Here is a 20,313-nt window from a genome sequence, read left to right as displayed (position 1 = left end):
ATGGGCTTAGAAGGGACGGTTGAGTGATTTTGAGTTACTCGTGGGCTTGATGGACTCGGGTCACCTTGGAGAATGGGAGCTATCGCGGCCTGCCAGGGTTGAGATAGTGCATTGAAAGGAGCCAGAAAAAAATGGATAGTGAGACTATCCAACTTGAGGGAACGCTGAAAGGCTTCGATGTGGCTGGAGAATCTATCCTTCCCAGTGGTGTACATGAGACTAATATTATTGACTTGGGGTTGTTGCAACGTATAGGCGACAAAATCTGCCTTTCCAAACCAGGATAAGTGGGAACTCATCCCTACAACGACGATCAGAGGTCTGTTGAAGTCAAGTTTTCTGAACACGAGAAACTTCACTAACACCGGCTACAGAGGTCGTTGACGAAGTCCAGGCCTCCAATGTGGACTTCGGCGTTATCCCCTTCGAGAACTCAACCCATGGCACCGTCAGCTTCACCCTCGACTGTCTTGCCGACCGCGCCTCTACCTACCCCAACATCACCATCTGCGGCGAAGCCTACCTAGACGTCCACCATTTTCTCCTAGGCCGGAGAAAGTCTTCCCTACTACCTAACGTTGACCAAAACGCAAAGGGGACGCCCCTAACTTCCCTCTCCCACGTCAAACGCGTCTACTCTCACCCCCAAGCCTTCGGCCAAACCGCCAAGTTCTTCGCCACCTACCTCAAGGGCGTCGAGACCATCGAGGTCTCCTCCACTAGCAAAGCTGCCGAGCTCGCTGCTGCTGACGCCACCGGCTCGAGCGCTGCTGTAGCGGGTGAAGTAGCTGGCGAGATGGCCGGCCTGGATGTTCTTGCGCGCTGCATTGAAGACCGCGAAGACAACACGACCCGCTTCTTTGTACTGCGCAGACGGCCCTGCAGTAGCCGCAGCGACGACGGTGTCGAGCAGGAGGTGCAGCTGCCTGAGGGATTGCCGTGGACCACGGACCGAGTAGAGTCTCTGCTTGAGTCTCCAACCTCAGGATCGCCCCGTTCTCTGTCGCCTCGTCCCTCTTCGTCGGTTTCTGGCAGCAGCGGCGGGAGGAATGATGATACGGACAAGATTGACGCTTACAAGGGCTTGTATAAGTCTATGGTCTCGTTCACGGTGCCGCATCATACGCCTGGCGCGCTGGCGGATGTCTTGGGGTGCTTCAAGCGGAGAGGACTGAACCTGACGAGCATCAATAGCTTGCCGAGTCTGATTGCACCGTTTCAGTATCTCTTCTTTATCGAGTTTGAGGGTAACCGGTGGGATGATCCGGAGGGGAGGGTGAGTGGGTTGGTTGGGGATGTGGAGTGGGTTGAGGGCGTGGCGGAACGGTGGAGGTGGTTGGGTAGTTGGTTGAATCAGAGGAGGAGGTAAAATGGAGGACATACTCATCGGACAGGATAGGCAAAAGATTGAGAAGGGGGGATCGAAAATAGACTGGCTGGTGTACTTGAGGCGTGTCATATATGCCATGGGATGCAAAATGGGCTAGAGTATGTATGGTACTCGAGCCTCGAGCATTGATTCGGTCAAGCTAACTGACGAGAAGTATTAGGAAACCTCCAAAGTCACCCAACGCTTGAGATTATGCTGGCTCACGTTCGTCGACAGAAATCCCCAACCATCTACCAATTTAGTGCGAAACTGATGGATTACGTCGTTCTTGGTCGAGGCCATCCACCACCTGAGCGTCTGCCTAAGAAAGGTTGTTGAAGAGAGTGCACATGGGATCGATAAAGCGGTGCGACTAACACTTCTTTGGGAGGGGCTTCGCGTTGTTTGTTTTCTTGCGGTTGCTTTTGGTCTGTAATCCGAGCATCAGGTTGAGTCATCAAGTGATCCTGCCTCACCAATCGGCAGCTCACCACCACTATTGAACATCTTGCTGTGCCTCGAACGCGTATGGTCTTTGCGAGGATGACACCAAGTAGTGTGGAAAGGGCCAAGAGCCTACTTCGAGAGATCAGATAAAGCCTAAGCTCATATGGCTCCTCCGTCAAAAGTAGTATGTTCGGGAATCTTACTTCAACTGCTGTTTAAAGACGAGGAACCAGTAGACTGAACCAGGAACTCATCAACGACAACAAACAGCTTAAGCAGTGTAGAAAGTCTGCACTGAACGGGACATATGGTCTGATTTCCCAGAAAATGTCATACACCTCCGACTGACATACGCTTCTTTCTATGACAGTCCCGTTCACTTTGTTTGTGAACTCTAACCTTGACCATCCCATCCTCAACCAAAACCTCAGAGTCTCACCAAATGAGCCATACAAACGAGTATGATCCTTCTTCGGCGCTTCTTACCGTACGGCCAAGTTCTTCGGGGCCATCTTTTCCACGGGTATTCTGAAGCCTCAGCGAGTTCCACGGAACATGGAAGCACCGTTTTTGCTTTCTACAACGTGTCCTCTCACCCTCCTGTGACTAGCATGATGAGCCAAACAACTTTCCAAGAGCCTCCCAACAATTATGGCAGCCAACCATCATCTTTCATATCAGCCACCTCGATTTGCGCTGCAAACCGCGAGCCGACAGGGTCAAACCATAATCACGCCTAACTACCGCTTTTGTTTTAGATCATAGTGGGGCCAGGTTACTCTGAGCATCAAAAGAATTTCCATCTGGTTCTTTCGAACTTCTTCCCTTTTTCTTCCTTGTACCTCACCCCTCCGTCACTCCGTCACTAATCTGCATCCCCTTGCTACAGTCCTGTAAGGCTTCTGACATTCAGCCCTTCTGCTATCTTGTTGACTTCAGAATCGTCTTTACCAAAACTCTCCAAGCAGCCATGGAGGCAATCCAGACGGGCGAGAAGCTCATAGAGGCAATTGCCTCGGCGGATGAGTCCACTCTGCGCGCAGTCCTGCGCGGCCTTTGCGCTGAGCGTGAGGTTGCACAACTCATCAGCAAGCATTTGTATGAAGTGAACAAGCTCAATGCGGCCAAGGGAGGAAGTTCTGGCTCCAAACGGAAAGCGACGTCTCCCGTTCATATCTGCATTCAATGTGGCCAGGCTTTTGAGGAAGACGACAATAAGAAGGAATGTCGCTACCACTCAGGTATGTGTGCAACTTCTGCCTCTCTCCTTGGGCAGGTAGCTAACCGGCGAATAGAGGATATGGAATTCGACGAAAATTCGTCCACATGGTATGACTGGAACGAGGATTGCCATGGCTATATGGATTCGGAAGAGAACCGTCGTAATCCTGACCTCCTCGGGGGATTCGTTTATCCATGCTGCGATAAGCGAGCCGATGAGGCAGAAGGGTGTAAATTGGGTTACCACCGGGCCGTTGACGGCAAAAGAGGAAGGTTTGATGTTGATGATTCGGCCGATGAGAAGGACGAAGGGGAGGATGACGAAGAGCAAAAGGAGGATGAGTAAAGCGATAGCAACGGCAAACAAACGAGGCGATACCACACAATCCAGCACTGGTATGTTTGTTAGTCCTGTACAAGAAAGCTAAGGCTTTACTAGGTGTATAAAATATTTTAGCCCTCTATAAAGGGTTCTGTTATACAGGCTTATTATCCAATTTTGAAGGCCTTGAAGGAAATGGCGGGAGGCATTGGAGGACATCCATCAGAGGCTTCTGTAGTAGCGTCACAAACCCGTACCTTTATCCCATATCGCTTTACACAGAGAACAGTTCCTCTTCTGAAAGGATGATAAGAGCTCCAAAACCGCCCAATTTAACCCATGGTCGCGAACCAAACTATCAAACCAACCAGCATGATATTATAATTCCAAAGGAGGGGCTTATTCTACTGAGTGCGGAATGGATTTTCTACTAGGTTGTCTCCCCCGTTTCTTCCCTCAGATGTCATCTCTTCGGAATATGGCTACCTGCTCTTACAGCTATCCAGAACCCCCCTTGGACTTAGCCCTTTCCATATGATTCCATGAAAACGCCTCCTCATACCTCTTCAGGTGCCATGGAGAACGAATCCAAGGACGAGAAGCTCGCAGAGGCACTTGCCTTGGCCGACGAAACCAGTCTTCGTGCCGTTATGCTCGCACTTAGCATCAGGTCGGACGGTATTCGAGACCAGATTAGTGATTGCTCATTCTTAATACTCAAGCAAACCCAGTAATCATGGTGTGAATCGAAAGGCGCCGTTTCCCGCTTAGATCTGTAGGCGCTGCGGCGACGCTTTTGACAGCAACAACAACAACAGAAAACACTGCCGCTTTTATCAGAGCAAAGAAAGTCAGCAGGGTTTTGCAACCTCCCTGTTACAAATGTCTAAAATTAATGTGCAGAAAGCCTGGTGATCGACTCCTGCATCAAAGTGTGGGCTTATTGGAACTTCAATTTTATGGTCCAGGGGATACGCCGGAGAACCGCAAGAAGGACCACCTTTAGGAAGGGCCCGTGTATGCTAGCTGTAACAAGCACCCTCTTCCCTAAAAGGAAACCGGCTGTAGAAGGTGTTAAAAGCAGGCTCCTGATGGCAAATGAGGAAGGCCTGATATTGAAGATCCTGATGATGTGGTGTGTCGCTTGAAGTGAGATTCGGATGAGCTTGACGAGGACGAGAATGAGGACCACGGCAGGGATGAGGAGGAAGAGGACTAAAAGAAGCAGAATTAAGACTGTGGGACGATGGTCAAGCTTGTCGTGAGATGATCTTAAGACCGAGGGAAAGGAGAGAGAGTGAAGACGACCGGGAATCTGGAGTATTTTTCAATGCGAATATAAACGATAAAAGAGAATTACATTACCAGACGCTATGCTATGCTCGTTCGTGAACCATTTGCTACTCATCTTCGTCGACGTATTTCCTCCTCGTCCGCCTCCTCTTAGGATGGCGGCGAATCTGATCGTCCTCCTCACTCTCATTCCATGACTCAAGCCTCTCACTGGCCTGCTGATTTGCAACACTCTCAGCAATCGCATTTTTGCAACCACTCTTCATACCCTCTATAGGCGGGACTCCAAGCCTCGATTCCTCAAACAACATCGTACTCCTGTCCCCAACATCCATCACCTGTTCCTCTGTAATCCAACCCTTCTCCACCGCAAAGACCACCACATCCCCCGCCGCACCGAAACCAATGCTCCCTTCTTGCCTCACATCATCCACTTGCTCTGGGTCCAGGTACTTCCACATCTCCTCTGTTTCCTCCTTCCACGCTTTCAGCTCCCGTTTATCCCCTTTAAAGTGTTGACAGAGGTAACTGTAGATGTATGACAGCCAGAGAACATTAGTGTACGGGTAATATCCCGCCCAAGAGATCGGTTTTCCTTCAGGCGTGTTGTCAAGCAGGTGGGCGCGCATGAGTCGGTAAACGTCGCACTGAGGCGCGTGCGTCGAAGTAAACATTGCCGGGTCTTTTTCCAGGTCATAGAAGACGACTGCTTCCTCTTTGACTTCTCTGTCGGCCGTAGTCTTCCGTCCGATAGGTGATGCCAGACAAGATTCTACATCAGGCCCGATTGTCTCTGGATCCGTAGCCCTTGAAAGACCATAGTCCAGAATGGTAACCTCCAATCCTGACCAACCAAACTTGACTCCTCCTCCTCCTCCTCCTCCTCCTGTCGTCTCATCACCTTCGGCCGGCTTCTTCTGCCGCGCACCCCTGACCCTTCTCACACACAAATTCCCCTCATGCAAATCCCGATGCTCAAACCGCACCATCCCCTCCGCCCTCGCCATCGCCACCGCCGTACTCAGAAAGACATCCCACAACATATCCTCCCCCGTTTTCACTTCAACCATGAAATCCTCCAACGCCGTGCCCGCGTCTCCCAACTCCACCACCAAAAACCTCGTGCTCTCCAGATACCGACTCGGAGACGGATAAAATTGCGCCCTTCCGGGGTCCTTCCTCTTCATCTTCCTCTGAAACACCTGATGCGTCTCCAACAACTCCTTTGTTCCTTTGCCTTCGACAATGAACCGCTCCTTGTAAATAACGAACCCCGGGATGTCGGCTAGCCATTCACTGATTTTCAATTCGCCTTGCAGGTCCGATTCGGCGTGGGGCTCTTCGTCCACCAACCCAGACTTGATCTGGGCTTTGGTTTGCGGTTTGATGGGTGATTGCAACCGGATCACTTTGATGATGGACGTCCCGCGAGGGTTGGTGATGCGGTAGACTTCGGCGTAGGAGGCTTCGGCTATTTTCGTAATGGAGTTAAGGGGCGAGGGGGGACCGCAGATGTCGGCCCAGGAAAGGGTGTGGAAGGAGGAGGTATCGTAGAAGGAGTATTCTTGTTCTTGGTGGTCTTGGTCTTGTTGGTGTTGATGGGGGTTGGCTTCTTGGATAAGTTGGCGGACTCGTGGGGATTTGAGGGGGAATTGTTGTGGGTGGCGGTTAGTTGGGGACTTGGTTGTGGGTGGTTGAAGTGTTGCTGGACTTGGTTGTGATGGAGATGCAAGTTTTCTGAATGGAGAAAGTCGTGGGGATTGTGATGACAGTGAAGTCCTAGGTGGTGGTGGTGGTTGTATGGAGGTATTGTAACTCGTATAACTTCCTATTGAAGGTCGCGGCGTGGATGCGTAAGGCGCATCTTGGTGATCGTCATCTTCATCAAGCAATATCGAGTCGAAGTGTTCTGTAACATCATGAACATCGTCCTCATCGGACATCGGTTCCGGTTCTGGGGCTGGTTTCGACTCGTGGTGCTCATGGCAGGCCGGATTGGGCTCCAAGATTTCGGGCTCCAAAATGTGTAGTGGTTCCGGCTCCAGAATCTGTGGTATGGGCTCTCGGCGTGGCTGTTTCACCGGAGTCTTGGGCAGTTCCGCGAAAAGCAGTTCTGCCCTGCTCTTCGTGGTTGGCTTTCCGTATTTGCGGACCTTTGTGTTGGCTGTAAGTTTCGACATCTTTGCATCTTACTCCTCGGGAGTGTTGCAATCGGCCAGAACAAAAAAAAAACGAGAGAAGTGCATGCGACCGTATCGACGATCAATTTTCATACAACGAGACCTTCAAGGTTCTTTGACTCGTGCATCGCAACCCATACTCCTCCTCATTCGTTGATGATCGTTTGTTCTTGTTGTCAGGACAACCGCGTTTTGAGGTTCTCTCAAATAGTAAGGTCCAAGGGCGCACGGGCCACCTTCCACACCTTTATGAATTGGGAGGATGTACTATGGTTCCTAATACGATATATGGTGTATGATAGTGGTTATGAAAGGATATATGTAGAAGACGAGAAGCGTAATTGTTGAACCACACATGTTCTACATCGATTTTCATTTCTAACTCCTTAGCCCTTCGCCCACTTCCTTCCCAACCGCATTTCCACAAGGACGACACATGCCTACTTAAGTTGCCATAAGGGTATCGTACGCGCATAGTAACACTTCGAAACTCCATCGGAGAGAAGATCCAAAACCCGTACATCATGTTGTATATCACCGCTTGCTCTCTTTCTTCTTTCTTTGACAAAATTTCCGGACCCAAACGACGATGAACCCACCCGTCCACCCATCCTCTTCAGCCTACCACCCTGCCTAGGTATCCATCAGTATTAAAACGTCCCTTTCAGGTTTCTTTCATGCAAAGGTTGCTTGCTTCTAGCTAAAAAGACTCTCTAACCATCCACCCCCACCCATCACCTATCGTCACTGCCTCTTTCATCTCATCAACAATCCCTTTATTTCGCCGACCTCTTAAAGGCAAGCAGCTCCGCCAAGCTGCTCAAGGGACATCCATGCTTCAGGAAATCGTGCTCGATGAGCTCATCCGCCGACGCACGGCTCTTGACATCCACGCAGAGACACACCGACAAGAAAGCTTTCAGCTCTTTACTGAGCTTCTCGGGTTTCTTCAGCCTGGGAGTACCGTTGGTGGCGATGAGGTAGAGGGCCTTGAGCGGCTCCTCGTTCAGGTAAGGAGGCTCCGACTCGATCAGCTCAATGGCCATGATACCGAGCGACCAGATATCGACCTTGGGGCCGTACTCCTTCTGCTTGACGACCTCGGGAGCCATCCAGTAGGGCGTGCCGACCATAGTGGCGCGCTTGGACTTGGCTTCGGTCAACTTGGCGCAGAAACCAAAATCGGCTAATTACAGAGTTAGTTAACGTAATGAAGGACAAGCTGTAGAAAAACTCACTAATCTTGACATTGCCACGGGCATCCAAGAGGACGTTGTCACTCTTAATGTCACGATGAATAATGTTCCTTTCGTGGAGATGTTGCAGACCGCGGCATGTCTGTACAAGTTCCAGTCAGTAAACGATACACGCTCAAGATTAGGCCTGCGCGGCAACTCACCTCCAAGCAGATGGTAGAAATCTGCTCCTCCGTGATAACGGGGTTATTCTCAATGACATCAGTCAACGCACCACCCTCCATGTACTCCATGACGACCCAGAGTTCCGAGTCCTTATTCTTCAGGAAAGCTTCGACAAAGTTGACAATGTTGGGGTGACTGCTGTCCTTCATAACCATGATCTCGTTCACGATCAACTCCTTACGCGGCTGGTGCGCGAGATCCATCTGCTTGATCGCAACCTGGCCGCGTCTTCTGGCAACGTTGGGGTCCTGGCCGGGTCTCTCTCTGATCTTGGCTACGTACACGGAGCCAGAGGCACCCTGTCCGATCTTCTTCTGCTTGGAATACTTGGCTTCGGGGTCTTCGTGGGATACAACTTCCCTGAGCTTCTGCATAACCTCCTTCTCCGACATGGTCGACATGCGAACATCCTTGGAACGCTCAGAGGCAGCGGGCTTAGACGTAAGGGCTGCTTCGGCAGCCTTGACGCCATCTTGAGGCTGCTTCGGACCCACGTTAAGCGGCTTGACGGTCGTAGGAATCTTGGATGGCTGGTTGGCCGATGGGTGAGGTGGTCGTGGCGGGGCCTGGCCATTCTGGTTCCGTTGCGCCTGAGCCTGCTGTTCGGCCCGTCTCTGCGCCTGCGCCTGGGCAAGATCACGCTGTGAGCTGGAACTGGACTGCTGTGCGACGGGCGGGCGGCTCGAACTGGAACTTGGTGGAGGAGGCGCAGGTCTCTGAGCTTTGAGACTCGGTGCTTGCTGCAAGCCCTTGGGTGCTGGTGGAGCGGCGCGTGTTGGGTTGAAGCGATCGGCACCACCATAACCACCACCTCCAATCTCCTGCTGAGCCATAGGAGTCTTCGTCTTGGGAAGGGACGCATTATAAGCTTCCTGATCCCGGCGATCCCGCTCCTCCATCTCTCTCTGCTGGCGCTCCAGTTCGCGCCTTTGCTCCTCTCTCGCGCGCTCAGAGTTGTAGCTCGGCGACGCCTGCTGGCGCTGCTCGGGGGGTGATGAGCGAGAACTGGCGCCACCTTGCTGCTGCGGCGAGGATGGGTAGTTGGAGCTTGGGTTGCGCTGTTGCAACGGCTGCGTAGGGCGCGGCGGCGCGACGGAGTTTCCACCGCTCGGGTATCCGAGCTGCTTGCTCTGTGCGCTGTTCGATGGGGGAGTGGGAAAGTTGGGTGTGGGCGCTTGGCCGCCATTCTTGTTGAAATCGGAATAGAAATCGAGGACTTCAAAGACGGCTTGAGGGTTCCTTTCGTAGTCTTCTTGGGTAATGGCGGAAGAGTTGAGCAGCTTCGACCACTCAGGAGGCAGGCCGACGAACTCGCCGGTCTGGGGATCGAATCCAACGTGAACGGCGTGCGAAAAGTTGGTAGGATTACTGACACCGCCCATGCCTGGGCAGCGCGCGTAAATAAAGTCAATCCATTCATAAAGGTCGTCGTCGGCTTTCACGCGGATCTGAAGGGTCCTAATGCCATTTTCCTCCTCTCCGGGACTCGTGGAGGCACCGCTAGACTGCCTCTTGATCTCGAAAATAGTTCCTGCGGCCTCCACACGGCCGACATTGATAACGTCCTTGAGGTAGAGGGTATAGGCAACTTTACTGCTCTCGGCCTTGTGGAAATCCAGTGACTCCTTTCGCAGGATCAGGTACTTGTTCTTCCAAGGGTTGATGAAGTTCTTGCTCTCCTTGACACTGGCCCAACCTTGCTTGATGACGGCAAGGCCGCCGGTGCCGTCGTTGTTTGACATTTGTCGTTGGATGGGGAGGGCGATGGTCGAACCGCTGTATGTACTAGTTACCCCTGGGGCAGGCGACCGGAGGCTCAGGTTGGACATGTTCCCAGGAAGGTTGGACATGTTCCCGGGTGAATTGGTGTTGGGGGTGAGGCCGAGGCGGGGCTTGTCCGTGGGAGGTCGCGGCGCTGGGCCTGGGTTCATGAACGGCTCCCTCGAGTATATGTTGCTGTGGTTTAGGTTGAGGTTAGCATAATGTCCACAGACCCTGCTAGATTTCCAACAGGGGAAGGAATGAAGATGGGCCAAGGTAATGAAGCGAAGCTCCACTAGGGAAATTGTCCAAGTAGCGGGAGCGAGATGTCATGTGGGAGAGGAGAGATTTGCGTGGTTGGGCGGAGTGGGAGAGGCATAGCAGAGGGCGGGCATACCCATTTTGCGCCATTGTGCCGGATTGCAATTACTCCTTGACTAGAGACAGGTCTGGCTGTTCTGGAGCCAGAAATAGACTGCGCGTGTCGCGACGATCCCCTGAGTTGCGGGACCTGGAGTGTGACGGATGTGCTTCCTATTGTCGCCGGGTCAATAGACGGTTCGAAAGGCGGGGTTGCGCATATGGTGGCAGGGTCGCCAACGCACCAGGAGGCCCAAAGATGAAGCCGGCTCCGTCCGAAAGACAAGGCGCAATGTGAGCTAAAAGAATGGACCAGTATCAAACGGTGATTGTATGGTCAGTTGGCACAGGTGAGTTTGAGTTAGAAAAGGACTAAGCGAGTCGATTGCGACAGGGGAGAAGCAGCGACCAAGGAGAGGGTCGGTTCAGGCGCGTTCGAGCTAGGTCAACAGGCGACTAAGGCGACATGTATTTGCGGTCCTGGTTCGAATACTTTTTGTTTCTTTAGTTGGATGCCACGGAGCGAAAGGCAGATTCAAGGCACCCCTCGTCGCAGTGCTGTGTATTGCTGGTGCTTGGTGCTGGCTGCTGTAGTGAAAGACAGAAAGCCGAACGATGCGATGGCGGTCAGGCCAGACGATTGCCTGTCTGGTTCGCGAATCTGCGTTATCCTTGACGCCGGTGATCAACGGAGACAGGCTGGCGGGTGTCAAAGGGCAAGATGAGAGACAACGCTCGGAGTTGAAAGAAAGATGAGCAGAGTCGAAAGGGGCTGGCAAGGACTCCAGGTCGGCGCTGTGTGAGGTTGCAGTAGTAAGGGGTACACTACTGGTATTATTGCCTGTATGGGGCAAAAACGTGTAAGGGTCCTGGGATCCCGGTCGAGGTTTTGGTGCATCCAGGTTGTGGTGTCTTTCTTCTGGTACTTAGGTGATCCCGTCTTCTACAACAACCAGGGCAACGACAGTACCTCTAGTGTACACTACCTACCTTACGTATACCATCGATAACTAAGGTACCTTACCTACCTACCTACCTATGGTCCAGACGCTCAACCCAGGAACAACAACAAGCGATACGGGCGAGATGCCGTCCAGATGCCCTACTGTCTCCTCTTTGCGCTGAACATCTCTCACCACAGCAAGTTGAATGGTCGGATCCAAGAGTGGGAGCAGGGGCATTGTAAGGGTCCATCAAACCGTCAGTTACAGCTGCGGTACCCGTTCCCTTTGAGCGACCATTGAACGTTGAGGCCTTGGACGGTTAGCGTGAGAATAGTGGGGAACGGGGCAGATGCAGTGCGCCAACGTGTGGAAGTGGCAGAGTAACCAAGACTGCGGCGGGAAAGGGGGGGGGGGCCAGCGCCGCGACCAGTCAGATCCATTGCAGACTTGAGAACGGGTACGTCTTCATCTTACTGCCTTGGCTCGGATGAATACCGAGATACTTGCTTTTGCAACACATTTGTTGCAAGCGCGTAGGTACCGTCACAACGTAGCCTTTTTGGCTTTTCTGTTTTACTTTTTATATCGACTTTACGCACCAGCGGCATGGTAAAAGAAGTGAGAAACGCCCGGCCACCGGGGAAGCCTGGAGTTCATTGCAATGGAAATTGAGATGCTCTGCGCCAGTCTGGGACCTATGAAGTTGTAAATAACGATTGGGGAGCCCATCCCAAATATCTCTGCAGTTATTCCCTTCCCGGTCCTATATGCTGTCCGCCGTCGCGAGGCTCTCGCAGCGCAGGCGTACAAATACCTACCCATAAACTCGTTCTGAACACCCTGACCTTTGTGTGATCTCAAAAATTATTGGGTGCTACCTTCTTTGTCACGGAAGTTATGCCGTCATCACTCTTAATGCTTCATTCACCACCAACCTCTCGTCCGGTCCCGCTGAGGTGTTCGAGTTCCGGTGTGGACAGATCACGACGGTACAAGACACCAATCTTAAACACCCTGGAGGATCTCTGCCACTAGTCCGGCCGTGTTATGCCGCTACGATCAACCGACAGATAAGTCTCAGCTTTTAGACGAGGGTCATCGTACGTCGTCAAATAGCACATGGATCACATTCAGCAGCAGAAACAACGGAGATGATACGAACGGTTCGACCAAGACAACTTTGAAGAATTCAAGGGTTTCTTGTCTTGTTTTCCCGCTGCGGAATGCGGATACGGGCATTCTTGAGGGACCTAGTGTTCCGTTGAAACACAGAAAGGAGAAGGACGGGAACCAGGTGATCGTCCCCTCGTACCGGATTTGGGTTCGCGTAAGTACCCCTTGCTTCAAATCTTGGGTCATCAGTTACATGCCTACACTAGTAGAACCCCTGACTTTGGGGCTGTTTTTGGATCTGGTCCCTTTCTAGAAGAAGAAATAAAAGAATCGTCATCCATTGAGCCCCTCTAGACAGACCTTTTCTGTACATACCTGGTTTAAAAAAAAAGTTCGTGTCACGTCCAGATTGAGAACCTCGATACACTGCGATACAAAACCCCCAATCGCACAGGGCTCTTTTGTGCGTTACCACATATGTACACCACACTAGTGTAGTGTACAGATCTAGCCGCGCTTCTGATGCGCGACAGTGGCAAAGACAAAGCCTCGGGAAGAATAACCTTGAGACCACCCAAAACATCTTTGGGCGGTTCCAGTTTGGCGCTGAGGGGCTCGTGAATTGCACCCCTGTCTATCCTGAGACGGGAACTCGAGGCCTATGGTAGCATGCTAACAAGGGGCTTCCGAGGGTTTTCTCTTACAAATGTTTCGAACATTCTTGTTTTTGTTGTCGTTGAATAGGTGTTCGATTCGTTAATGGAACGGAGACTGAGAAGGAAGGAATAACAAGGAGAAACAAGAAACGAAATGAAGAGTACGGCGTTTTGTTTCAAGTTGTGTTCCTATTCCTCAAGCGCCCGAACAAGCCACCGGGCTGGACCCGTGAATTAATTCGGCGAGGCCACCTTCGCATCACATTTGACGATGAAATACTACATTGCAAAGAATCTCAACCCCTTTGGGCGCGCATCACAGTTGGCGTTGGTTTGCGAATTCTTGTGTTCCTGCCAACTGGTGTATGAGCCAGCTGTGCGAGCCTTTTGCTGACCCAAAAGATATGACCCTTAAGACTCAATGTGCAGTGATGGAGCTTCACACAATGGGAACCAAGTATTACATTTTGGCTTTCATTCATTCATTTCTCGCTCGCTCAAACGTTTTGTCTACCGCAAAGCGAACCAAAAAATCTCCAAACATGGCATGCTAAATGAGCAAAATCCCTTTACCTGTCCACTCATTTTGATATATTTTAGTTCTCAACAGGGCGGATCTCAAGTTCCTGGCCCTCGAAGATAGGGAGCTCGGACTCGACATCCTGCCATGTCTTGGAGCCCTCAACGAGCGCCTTGATGGCATCAACAATCTTCTCCTCCTCAGCACGGACCTGCCGTGTGCTGTCGCGCTCGCGCAGGGTGAAGGTACCATCCTGAAGAGTCTGGAAATCGATAGTAAGGCCGAAGGGGGTACCGAGCTCATCGTTTCTGGCGTAACGACGGCCAATGGAGGCAGATGAGTCATCCACACGGCTGGAGATACCGACAGAGCGGAGTTTCTGGGAAAGCCTGCGGACGTGAGGAGCGAATTCGGCCTTGCTGGAGATAGGAACGATAAGGACCTTGACAGGAGCGACGGCGGGGGGGAAGGAGATGACCTGGAGGGGTTTGGTTAGCAAATGTTGCCAAGTAAAGCTTGAACATGTCACTTACACCGCGGGCCTCATCACCCTCGCGAACCCAGTAGTTGTGCTCGAGGAGAGAGTAGAGAATACGGCCGATACCGAACGAGGGCTCGATAACATTGGGGGTGTACTCGCGGATGTTGATGGTGTGCTTCTTCCACTCAATGGCAAGCAGGTCCTTGCTAACCTCAACCTTGCCATCACCAACACCGGGAACGTCAACGACGATCTTGCCGTTGGTCTTGAGCTCCTCGGCGAGCTTAGCAAGCTCCTCCTGAGGAAGAGCAAGGATAGCGGCCTCAACGGTCTTGGCGTCCTTTCTGAAGGTAGGACCAAATTTCTTGCTGTTGATCTCGGGCTCCCACTTCTCCACGATCTCGGGGGTCTCGAGAGTCTCGCGCACAACGAGGGGCGCACCAGTCCTCTTGGCGTGCACAGTCAAATCGTAGGCACTACGGTCAGCGCAGCCAACGCACTCAACCCAGCCGGACGAGGTAAGAAGTTCAGCATCCCAGCAGTCGCAAGCATAGTGAGCCATCTCGTTGCTCATGTGCTGACGGAAGCGAATCTTGGACTGATCGATACCAATCTTCTGGAGGAAGAGGTGAATGCGAGCAAGGAAGTAACCAAGAGTCTCGTTGTCAACGATCTTCTGCTTGACAGCCTCGCCAATGGTCATCTTGGTGACAGTGGTCTGGCCAGAGAGCTGGACGTTGCGGTCGAGAAGGGCAAGCTCGATGTCCGCAACCTCGTGGAACCTTTCGTGCTTCTTGTGGCCGGCGGGGTCAACGAAGTGCTCGATCTCGGCCATCAGGAACTCGCGGACACGGAGAAGACCACCGCGAGGGGCGATCTCGTTACGGTAGGACTTGCCAATGGAAGCAGAAGCAAAGGGCATGTTGCCGGCGTTGTACTCGAGGAGCTTGGCAAAGTTGAGGAATTGGCCCTGGGCGGTCTCGGGGCGCAGGTAGCCGGCAAGGTTGCCGCTGGGGCCAATGGCAGTCTGGAACATGAGGTTGAAAGCCACGGGAGGCTCAGGCTGAACACCGGTGGCGGGGTTCCTCAAGTCGTACTTCTTGATGAGCTCGCCGAGCTGCTCGCCATTGTAGTTGTCGATCTGGGCGAGGATCTCCTCGTACTCCTTGACGACGGCGTCCTCGAGCTTGACAGCCTCAGTACCCTTGGCCTTCTTCTTCTTGCGCTTGGGGTCCTCCTCCTTGTCCTCCACCTTCTGGCCGCGAGCCTCCTTGTCGCCCTTGAGGCGGGCCTCGAGAACGTCCTCGACAAAGTGGTCGGCGCGCAGAATGTCGCCGTTCTTGGGGTCCTTGCACATCCAGTCGGCGAACTTGTCGACGTGGCCGGAGGTCTTGAGAACATCGTGGGGAGTCATGACGGTGCAGTCGACCTCGAGCATGTCCTCCTCGAGGACAAAGTGCTTGCGCCAGATGTCGATGATGTTGGCCTGGAGGGCACAGCCGGGCGGGCCATAATCGTAGAGGCCAGCAACACCGCCGTAGATATCGAAGGAGGGCGCAAAGAACATGCGGCGGCGCAGCATGGACTCGAGAACGCCCTTATCGAGGGGCTGGCCCTTAAGGGTGGTGGCCGTCGAGGTCATCTTGGTGTTTTGTTTTTTGACGTAGACTTGAAAGCGATGGTGCGAGGTAGAGAGGGAGAAGGAACGGAGCGAAGTCGAAGAGATCCGCGGGATGGGCGCCGGGGTCCAAGAAGTTCGACTGGCGACGGCTCGGGTGGATAACGTCGATTTGAAGGCTTGACCAGCAACAGGAGAACGGAGGGAGGCGAGACGGGCAAGAGGTTGCATGAATCGGTCTTGTTACAGTGCTCAAGGGAACCAAGTGAGTCACGGTCGCCCACTGAGGTTTCGTCGAGGCCTTTTCAATTGAAACACGTATTTTAACAATCGCGGGATGATTTTTTTCTTGGGGGGGTAGAGGGGGGCGCCATGGAGGGGCCGGCACCAACGACCCAGACAACCTAAGCCAAGGGACAGCGGTCCAGATTCCCGCTCTCGAGCCGCCGTCAGTGGCGGCGCGGTACGCGACAGAAGGCTCGACTCACTGGAACATCCACCAGCCATATCAGGAAGTGGAACTGCACATGCTACTGTACACTACCTCTGCCTACTAAGTAACTCCCTTACAGAAAGCGCATTCCGCTGACAAGCTTTTTGTGACTATTTCATCGGCTATTCGGTGGCCTTTGATTGTCAAGAGTCCGTGATACCGCCGTTCTTCATCCCAAAATTTCTGCTTCCGTCCCAACTTACAGCAAGGGACGGGATGGAGGTGACAGTCAGGAAGTACACTGAGGGGTAGCGGTACGTACCTGCCCCCGGCTGAGGCCGTGCGTTAGCTGCTGGGGTACCCTTGTAACTCCACGCCTTGGCGCCCTTGATGGCTCTGGGCCCAGAAAAAAAGTTGAAAGTTTACCGGGCCCGTTCAATTCATCCGTTAGATGTAGCAACAACTGCCCAGCATCACGTCGAAGTTTGAACTGCGACCTGGAAAATCAATCCTACCCTACAATTCATTCACCGCGACAATCACTAATCCCACTGCCGTGTTACCACATTGTTGCCGATATGCCGTCCGGTAACAAGGGCAAAAACCGCTCCGGCGGATCGCTGTCGCTCAAGACCTCCAACAAGATTGTCAGAAAGCAATTATACGTCAAGCAAAAGAAGGAGCAGGGAAAGGAACGCCATGAGGAGCGTCACCGCCGGAGGAAGGAGGAGGCCAAGGATCCCAAACTCAGAGAAGAGCGCCTCGCAAACAACCAACCCTTGACCATTGAGAGGAAACGTGTGTGGGATGATGTTGACGACGACAGCCTGGGCGTCGCTGTGGATGTTGCCGAGCTCAAGAGAAGGCGCTTGGAGAAGGAGGAGGCCGAGGCCGCCAGGCTAGCCGATGGAGTCACGGAGGAGGATGAGGAGAAGGACGACGATGCCGATTCTATGTTGGACTCGGACGAGGAGGGCGACGACGACGACGAAGATGCCGAGGAGCGCATCGAGAGACTCAGACAGGAGCGCGCGCAGAGGAAACCCAGCATCGCTCCCTCGACCACGTCGACAAATCTAGACATGACTCCCGACTCGCTCACACGACAATTCCCCAATCTCTTCAACGAGGAACCCCCAGTCGACCCCAAGATTCTGGTCACCACCCATTTGAACGGCACCATTCACAAGGAGGCGGAGGACATTGCTGCCATCTTTCCCAACAGCACGTACATCAGACGCAGTGCGCACGCTTATGGACACAAGTATAGTGTTCGCGAGATCGCAAAGTTTGCCAAGAGTGAGTAGCGCACCCAGGTTGGAGCTTTGTTGCCCAAGAGAAGATTGCTAATACAGGCCTGAATTCTTACAGACCGTGGATACACGATTCTCATGATTGTCGGCGAAGATCTCAAGAAGCCTAGCTCCCTGACCGTCATCCATCTCAACGGCGAAGATGTTGCCCCTGGTCCTTCGTTGACATACACCATCCGGCATTACCTGCCTGGAAAGGCTCTCCTTGGCCACGGTAACCCCACAAACCACTACGTAAGCCGTCCATCCTGACCCCTAAATCCATTAAGTACAGGACATTGAGACTAAGTATTGCAACCAAAAAAACACAGCCCGAGCTTCTCCTCAATGGATTCAAGACCCCTCTCGGTATCCTCGCCGCTAAATCCATGCACACCATGTTCCCTCCCAGGCCCGAGCTTTCGGGTCGCCAGGTCGTGACACTGCACAACCAGCGTGATTACATCTTCTTTCGCCGCCACCGCTACGTCTTCCGCGAGGCCCGCGCGACGGAGAAGAACGTAGTCACTGCGGAGGGCAAGGAGATGGAGGGTATGCAGGGTATCCGTGCTGGTTTGCAGGAGATTGGACCCAGTAAGTCTTGCTACCGCGGAAAACAATAGTTTTGGTGGATGAACCGAAAGTGGCTGACTTGTTATGATAGGATTCACCCTCAAGCTTCGTAGAGTGGATAAGGGTATTGGTCGGGCTGGCAGCGAAGGAGAGGATGCTTTGAAGTGGGAGTGGAAGGCCAAGATGGAGAAGGTTCGCACGCGCTTCAACCTCTAAGGGGGCTGATCATGATGGTAGTATTGGTGATACCCTTCTTTCAGTATGCCATCGTCTCTGTTGGCACTGGAGAGTATTTGTCTTGTTCAAAGTGTGTATGTGGCGTTATCGGTTCACAAAAAGGTTTGGGAGGAAGGCATGATTCATCAATATCAGGTCACTGTGACTGTACTTCAAGACTACCTATTTTCTGTGCATGTACCGCCGGTTTCCTCTCCCTTTCTACGATTTATGACCAGCCTTCTTGGCTTTCTCCTTGAGCATAGCCACTGAATATCTAACCCAGCAACGACAGGTCAGCTATACTTCTCGGCATCATCGGCAAGAGAAGCTGGAGATGCCGCCCAGTTTGCGGTGATAGTGGGCGATCCAGATGGTGTAGAGGGACGAGCCGAGGATGCCGAGAAGTGAGAAGAGGATGCCCTAGGGGATTATGGTTTCGACTTGCTTTTGGGTTTGATCTGTTGCTGAACCAGGTACGGTTTCGGTTGAAGGAGGTAAAAGGTAAGGTATCATAATGACTGACTATCCACACCCCGCACACAAGCTGGGACCAAAGCCAACATCGCTCTCTCGGGTAAGACGGAGTGGTAGAGAACGTGATTCGTCACGCCACGGTTGGCGTGAGCAAGAATCAAGCGATTTGGTAGAAGGTTACAGAATCAAAAGCTATTAGCCAATTAGGGAGGATCACATCGAGGGACATGGCCACGCTGAGAGGAGTGTCTCGGGGAGAGATGGAGCGAGGACGAAGAGCGAGAGGGGAGGTCGCGATAGGAGGGAGACGGTCAGGTAGGTGGTGAGGAAGTGGAAGGTTGCGAAGGAGAGCTGGGTGAATTGGAAGGATGGGGTGGAGAAATGGACTGAATTGTGAAAACCTGGGTTGATTCGGTTGTTAGTAAGGGACTATTGGGAGAGGAGAGCAGGGAAAGATGAACAATCAATATTGAGACTATGATGTTGACCGCCATTCAGATGAAGGCGGGTGCGGGAGAGTTTTCTCCAGATGGTCGATGTGTTTGGTTTTCCTATTTAGAAAGCAAGAGGCTTTAATCTTATTTATCTTTATCAACTTTGAGGTCTCCCGGTATCTTGGGCTTTTCGAGATGAAAGCTGTCATTTCCGATTCGGGTGTTTATCTCGCTGGTCCTGATTGAACTAGCTCACTCCGAGGGTGACGATGCGCTTGTGGCCGTGTTATCTTGATCTCCTAACATCTCGTTCGTCAAGTGTTCCGGTATTCTTGCTAGGGAAATGTTGAAGTTAGAAATTAGATGACGGGCAATATGATGCTAGACCGAGACGGTAGCTCTTTCATCGGATAACGCGGGTATCAGGGTCACATCGATCAGTTACCAATCGGCTACAACATGTTGAGTGTGAAAGCAATATATATGGAAGGAAATGTCAAACCCTCACGGAAGAGGAAAAGATCACATCGACCACGGGTCTCTGTGTAAGACAAGATCCGACAAGTACATAAGCCTTTCCAAAACATCTCGTATGTCTAGACTACTGAGACCATCAACATATTCTGGGGTCCTCGGCATTAGCAATGATTTTGGTGCTGAATCCGAAACTGTTTCTGTCTTGGCTTTAGAGAGTTTCCTTCCGTGGATGAACCAGAGTGTGTGCCAAGACGAGGAGATAGCCATCATATCCATCGCTCAGTGAAATTTCGGCTCAAGTGACACTTGGGTCAAGTTCGTACATGAAAATGCAACACGGTTCAGCGCAGCTTCGAGCGACTTGACGTCTCGATCCGCGATGACCAGCATACAGGCCGATACATGTGCCAATGTGGAGGTGGGTGTGGTATCCTGGCTGCAGTGCAGGCCGTTGAGAATGATGCGCCTCGCATGAAGCTAGTGGAAAATCTCGTTTACGGCGGAAAAGTGCTCGGACAGAAAGAAAACGGTTTCTTCAGGAATGAAGGCGTGTGTTTGCTGGCATTGATTGGGTCTTCCATTGTCTCGTTCATAGTGGCCAAAGGGATGAAGACCAGATGGATATGTAGGAGGAAGGCCGTTAGGGTTAGGTTATCATTAGAATGGCCGTTAGGGTTAGGTTATCATTAGAATGGCCGTTATGAC

General features: G+C 52.3%; 6 protein-coding genes across 6 annotated transcripts; 3 read left to right on the top strand and 3 right to left on the bottom strand.

The window, feature by feature from the left end:
* Nucleotides 1-131: 131 nt before the first annotated feature.
* Nucleotides 132-1,369, top strand: B0T23DRAFT_427955 (Prephenate dehydratase-domain-containing protein; the record flags this gene model as incomplete). The annotated part of the gene is made up of 3 exons (XM_062840102.1): nt 132-209; nt 283-319; nt 375-1,369. The coding sequence occupies 3 exons, from the start codon at nt 132-134 to the stop codon at nt 1,367-1,369; spliced, it is 1,110 nt and encodes a 369-aa protein (XP_062694443.1).
* A 952-nt stretch (nt 1,370-2,321) lies between these two features.
* On the top strand, nt 2,322-3,622 carry B0T23DRAFT_336379 (uncharacterized protein). Its single transcript, XM_062835810.1, has 2 exons — nt 2,322-3,057; nt 3,112-3,622. The coding sequence occupies exons 1-2, from the start codon at nt 2,787-2,789 to the stop codon at nt 3,381-3,383; spliced, it is 543 nt and encodes a 180-aa protein (XP_062694442.1). The 5' UTR covers nt 2,322-2,786; the 3' UTR covers nt 3,384-3,622.
* Nucleotides 3,623-4,663: 1,041 nt separating this feature from the next.
* Nucleotides 4,664-6,988, bottom strand: B0T23DRAFT_452935 (uncharacterized protein). The gene has a single exon (XM_062841157.1). The coding sequence runs from the start codon at nt 6,830-6,832 to the stop codon at nt 4,760-4,762; it is 2,073 nt and encodes a 690-aa protein (XP_062694441.1). The 5' UTR covers nt 6,833-6,988; the 3' UTR covers nt 4,664-4,759.
* A 495-nt stretch (nt 6,989-7,483) lies between these two features.
* On the bottom strand, nt 7,484-10,391 carry B0T23DRAFT_123382 (kinase-like domain-containing protein). Its single transcript, XM_062832071.1, has 3 exons — nt 8,232-10,391; nt 8,071-8,170; nt 7,484-8,018 (listed from the first exon to the last, which is right to left on the bottom strand). Exons 1-3 carry the CDS (start codon nt 10,182-10,184, stop codon nt 7,609-7,611), a joined length of 2,463 nt encoding a protein of 820 aa, XP_062694440.1. The 5' UTR covers nt 10,185-10,391; the 3' UTR covers nt 7,484-7,608.
* Nucleotides 10,392-13,272: 2,881 nt separating this feature from the next.
* Nucleotides 13,273-16,043, bottom strand: B0T23DRAFT_336370 (uncharacterized protein). The gene is made up of 2 exons (XM_062835809.1): nt 14,141-16,043; nt 13,273-14,085 (listed from the first exon to the last, which is right to left on the bottom strand). Exons 1-2 carry the CDS (start codon nt 15,935-15,937, stop codon nt 13,684-13,686), a joined length of 2,199 nt encoding a protein of 732 aa, XP_062694439.1. The 5' UTR covers nt 15,938-16,043; the 3' UTR covers nt 13,273-13,683.
* A 284-nt stretch (nt 16,044-16,327) lies between these two features.
* Nucleotides 16,328-18,397, top strand: B0T23DRAFT_123328 (anticodon-binding protein). Its single transcript, XM_062832069.1, has 4 exons — nt 16,328-17,438; nt 17,511-17,686; nt 17,764-18,025; nt 18,096-18,397. Exons 1-4 carry the CDS (start codon nt 16,718-16,720, stop codon nt 18,218-18,220), a joined length of 1,284 nt encoding a protein of 427 aa, XP_062694438.1. The 5' UTR covers nt 16,328-16,717; the 3' UTR covers nt 18,221-18,397.
* Nucleotides 18,398-20,313: the final 1,916 nt, after the last annotated feature.

Source organism: Neurospora hispaniola, assembly GCF_033458365.1.
Source record: "Neurospora hispaniola strain FGSC 10403 chromosome Unknown B0T23scaffold_3, whole genome shotgun sequence".
In the NCBI taxonomy this organism is placed as follows: domain Eukaryota; kingdom Fungi; phylum Ascomycota; class Sordariomycetes; order Sordariales; family Sordariaceae; genus Neurospora; species Neurospora hispaniola.
This window is presented reverse-complemented; position numbering and strand designations above follow the sequence as displayed.